This window comes from Macadamia integrifolia, chromosome 11 (assembly GCF_013358625.1).
Source record: "Macadamia integrifolia cultivar HAES 741 chromosome 11, SCU_Mint_v3, whole genome shotgun sequence".
In the NCBI taxonomy this organism is placed as follows: Eukaryota; Viridiplantae; Streptophyta; class Magnoliopsida; order Proteales; family Proteaceae; genus Macadamia; species Macadamia integrifolia.
In genome coordinates, this window is record NC_056567.1 from 27,875,289 (window position 1) to 27,880,318 (window position 5,030).

General features: G+C 35.3%; 1 protein-coding gene across 3 annotated transcripts in view; it reads right to left on the bottom strand.

The window, feature by feature from the left end:
- Positions 1–1,013: 1,013 nt before the first annotated feature.
- The window catches only part of LOC122093328 (E3 ubiquitin-protein ligase UPL1-like), a 21,916-nt gene continuing 17,899 nt past the window's right edge, over positions 1,014–5,030 (bottom strand). For 2 of the 3 annotated variants that reach the window (XM_042663637.1, XM_042663635.1), the window contains exons 14-17: positions 4,407–4,513; positions 4,117–4,287; positions 3,943–3,988; positions 1,014–1,634 (exon numbers count right to left, since the gene is read on the bottom strand). In XM_042663637.1, coding sequence (XP_042519571.1) covers positions 4,185–4,287; positions 4,407–4,513 — 210 coding nt within the window. In that variant the 3' untranslated portion in view covers positions 1,014–1,634; positions 3,943–3,988; positions 4,117–4,184. The remainder of the gene's footprint in view (positions 1,635–3,942; positions 3,989–4,116; positions 4,288–4,406; positions 4,514–5,030) is intronic. The other variant, XM_042663636.1, reaches the window with a different exon arrangement.

The window sequence follows — 5,030 nt, forward strand, 5'->3', positions numbered from 1 at the left end:
TATAAAACATTGGCATGCCAAATTGATCTAAAACTTGAATATGATATGCAACATTATTGGATAACATGTCCCACCAAATTTGAAGTTCAAATGAACTATCATGTGGAAACAATAACCAGACCTAAATATGAACATAACAAATTTCACTTCTCATTTCTCATATTTAACTCTCAATGCCTTTGGAGTGTTACATTTAGAGATATTGTATGGTTTTAAACCATAACAGTGTACATAAATTAAAGTGATATATAAAATATTTTCTAATCCATTAGGTTACAAATTATTTACAAAAGTTTGGATTTCACTTATGACTCCGATCGATTGCAATGGGAATTTAAAGGGAAGAAAAATAAAATTTTTATACTTTAAAAAGAAATATTTATAATCATCACCGCATGTGATTGTATAAACTATAAACTACTTAATTTTTTTTTAATCATATTTAGTAATAATGCATTTTACATATAAATTTTATTTTACATATCATAGTAAAGGGATTTTATGCAAACTAAAATGAAATTTTATAACCAAATATGGAATGATTTACAGTTAATGTTAAAGTCACCTAGGTAATGATTACATATATTTCTTTTTTAGGTATAAAATTTCCCTTCCCTTCCCTTTAATTCCCCTTATAATCAATCACAACCTATATGATCAGAGATGAGAATGCAAATAGGACCAAGTTTTGGCTTTGCCATGGTGAAGGAAGAAGAATCCCTCACCATAGGCATCAAAATCCTCTGGTTAACCCATAACCCACAAGAGTATCTCTGACCATAAACTATAAGATGTTAAGAGTTAATGATGAACCCAAATTCCAATCATAGGGTCATGGCACCGACAACCGGAGGAAAACTTTTGCATACCAAATAAGCTATCAGATGAGAAAATGTTAAAGAGGAGAAAGTTTTCTGCACCCTCCCACACCCACAAACCATGAGACGAGCAAATGTTCAGCTAAGAAATATTTTGTGGACACACCAACACACCCACACTAAAAACACAATTTGTGATCCATATACAAAACATAATTAAATTTGAAGGGGAGATACATCTATACAACTTTCCAAACGTTTAAAAAAAATTATTGTATATATATATATATATATATAGAGAGAGAGAGAGAGAGAGAGAGAGAGAGAGAGAGAGAGATATGCCAAATTATTTGTCTCTCCAGATGCCCCATGTTCAAACCCTAGTTACCAACATCAAAAAAACATAAGGGTAACCTGGAAAAGGAAACCACATGGGCAAGGTGCAAGGGCAATCAGAAGCCAATTGGCTGTAAGGGACTGAAAAAGCAAAAGAACAAAAAAGAACTACTGAGTTATAAACAAAAGGAGGCAGATTCATGCCAATCATTAAAAACTCCCCCAAATAGCTTGAAATGGAGATGAGCCAATGTTGTAATTTACTGCACTGCTGCTGCTGTTGCTGCTGCTGTTGCTGTTGCCGTTGCATCCAATCAGAAGCAAAAGCTTCATGCACTCTAGAAAGTGCAGAAGCTTGTAGCAGTGGATTTCACGGTTAGATATCTTTCTTGAATTCCGCTGGGCGTTATCTGGCCCCGAGTTCCAGCCACTAATTAAATAATTATCAAATTCCTTTGCCTCAAATCAGTTGCCCTCTATCTGCAGGAACAATCATTGGCAGTCAGAACTCAGAAGTAAGCTTACATCACTACATCTCATACACTTGATAGCAGAACATTAAACTTGATAGATGCAAACAACAGACCTAAACAGTAACACAAACAAAAACTTCACCAAGCATTGACCTAACCAGATATGTAGCTCATGCATATTTTGCTCAGCAATAAAACAGGACTAAACAGGATTCACAGCAGTGAGCTTTTTAAAAGAACGTTGAGGTGGATGGCAACCCAACAGGAAAGAAAATATCCCATTATGGTAGTCATGAATTTAAACACACAACTTCATCAAAGATGATTTCCTCAGTCATGAAAACTACTTTTGAAGATGGCAGTCCTGTTGATAAGCATATATAATTTTAACATCCTATACGGACTTTATTTTGAAACATGTTTCATATTTTTAGATATAAGGTAGGGATGGTATATTTTTCATATAGCTGATGTGTACAATCAGGCATTGTATAATATGGCCGTATATTTTCTAATTGGGCAGTTGCTCCATCTCCAATAAATCCTCACTTATCTCAACAAAGAAATTGTAAACATAGAATGCCCATGAACTGATTCTGAATAGTTCCCCCACCCCTAATATTTTTTACCTCCTGATTTTGTTCGTCGATAGACAACAGGTTCAAATCACAGAGACGGACTACCCGGCACACAAAGATACATTAGTTTTAAATTACCTACAAATAGGATTTAGCAACCAACAGAACCAGAATCACAGATTCAGGAGAAAAATGATACAAGAGAAAGAAAAAAAAAATCAGATGCAGCCAAATTGGAGGTTGAAGGTCAAATTAATAGGATAGAACAGCTCTTCAAAGTTCTACTTAAATCTGATGGTCAGATCGGAATTAATGGGTTAATCCTACAAGAGGAAGGGTTCTAGAAAGAGAGTTTCAGAACAGTAAGATGATAGCAACAGACTCAGAAATTTAAAACCGCAATACTAATGGTCTGAACTGACTGAAAAATAAATATTAGTAGGGGATAACTGCAACAGAAAGTAGAAATCAGAACTTGGAAATCAGATTCGGAACTGAAGATTACAGAAAATCCAATTTCGAGAAGGATTCCTAGGAATTGATTAAAGAAAATTGATGCTGAAATCAGGAAACTAGCATGAGCAAGATAGAATAGATAAGTTCTGAGAACTAATGGAAGAATTAGAGAAAAAAAGAAGGGGACATGAATCAGGAATCACCACCAGGGATCTCCCTCATTAGATGGCTACTCTGAGCTCATGTTGAGAGGGGGGGGGGGGTGGAAGCTATAAAGATTTCAAATCCCAGAAACCAGAATAAACTCTTAATGTAGAACTAGAATCATAAGTGATCCTAATCCCAGGCAGGATCTCAAAATCTAACTGAATAAGGAAGATGTCCTCCAATAGGTTTGGTTCTAAGCAAACAAATAAAAGGAAAATAAGAAAAGAAAGAGAATTTGATGGAGGGTTGAGAAGGGTGGACGAAGAATTAGGGAATGGCATCTCACCCAATTGCATCCCACAACACAACAGCATAAGCCATCTTTTTTCCTTTAACTCAAATCTGTCTTTTCATTAAAATTGATGGGCTTTAAATAGCCCTACATTTTACCAAAAAAAAAAATATAGCTTTACATTGCTTGGACACAAAGACATAATAAAAAAGGTAACTAATGTTGAAAATAAAACCTTCTAATTTAACTTCTAACTTGCTAACCAAGTAAGAGTAAATTAGAAACTAACAACTAATGATAAAATAAAAAATAAAAAATAACCTAAGTTGCAAAATAGAAACTTCTTTGAAAATAGAAGCTAATTCAAATTAGCAACTAATGAAAATAGAAGCTAATTCAAAATAGAAACTACATCTATCTTCTAATTATGAAACAAAATAACAAATGATATAGACTCAAAACATGACTTTAACTAAACTAATGAATTAAATCCCGTTTTCCTACTTTCTACCCATATTTTAGGCATATTAAAGTGGCCCATTACAAATAAAACACATGGGATCAAATGCCCAACATATACATAACCCAACCCAAGGCTTATTTATAATAAATTAAGCCCATTAAATGACTTATTTGCATCACCTCTACATTATTCAATCACAACAAAAAAACCTTCAAAAAAATTATCCACAGAAGTTGTGAAGGGACATACAGTCCTCCATTCCACTTTATGTGCAGAAAATATTTCAGAATATCTTATGGGAGCACCCAACTAGACTTTCTGAATCTATACGTAATTTATCTGACGCAGAAAAAGGTTTAAAATCAATGAACCCCAGTACCTTTATCACCAGGTGTTGGGCAAAAGCTTTCAAAGATGAATTCCACCTAGCAAAAATTTCACTCATAATTTTAATTCAAGAATCCATGGACCATCGTGCTGATTGTAAATATTGTATCATAGGAAGAAAGAAATTTAATCAAGAAGAAAATTATATGGGAGGTGTGCAGCAAACCTGTACGTAACAACTTGAAGACAGGTTGCTGGTGTCATCACAGTAAGATCATCTTAGAGAGACTTACATCAACCAAAGCCAAAACCTTCACTAGCTTCATGAATCGCAAGGAGCAGACGTTCCTGAAGTTGCTCCTTGGAGGAATACTCCGGAAGGTCTAGCTGATTGAAGCTGAATAGAGAAAAGAACCATTAACAGGAAATATTTTCATTAGAAACTGAATTGCAACAAGAAAATCACTAACCACGTCACATCAGCATTGCACTTGTGAAGTAATCTAAAACACTAACCAGGTATGAGCTGACGGTAGCCTCTCTGGAGCACCATATGCTTTGTGGATCTGAAACCGTTGAGGACTAGAGATACCTTGCAGTGCTTTAAAACCCTCCAAAGGAACCTGATCCCATCAAACAAACAGTTCTTTGGTGCTTTATTTCAATAGCATTGACGGTACTGAATTTGGTTCCATTCCAAGAATTTTGATCAATATAATGAATCAAAATAATAAGCAGAACCTTTCCAAGATCCAAATACAGCATTCAATTGTACAGTAGAACCTTTACAACATCCCTAAACTTGGACCAAGTAATATGTCAGTGTTCTTTTGGATACACATACCAAGAGGTCATACAACAGACTAATTACAACTAAGTCAAAGGTGCTTGATGCATGGGGAACGCAAGGGAGATCGAGAAGGCCAGATAATAAGGGGAAGGAACAGAAGCTTCAATTGAAAGATGAAGCAGGAACAGTGAAGGGCCTGAAGGCGTGAAGCACTCTAAGATAATATCAATATCCTCTTCAAGAATAAAGCCAATCACTTTTTCTTTTCCTGAAAATGTTTGGACTTTGGACACTATGGTACAGGGGTTAAAACCCAACCCTCCCCAACACCCCTCCCCCACCCCCACCCC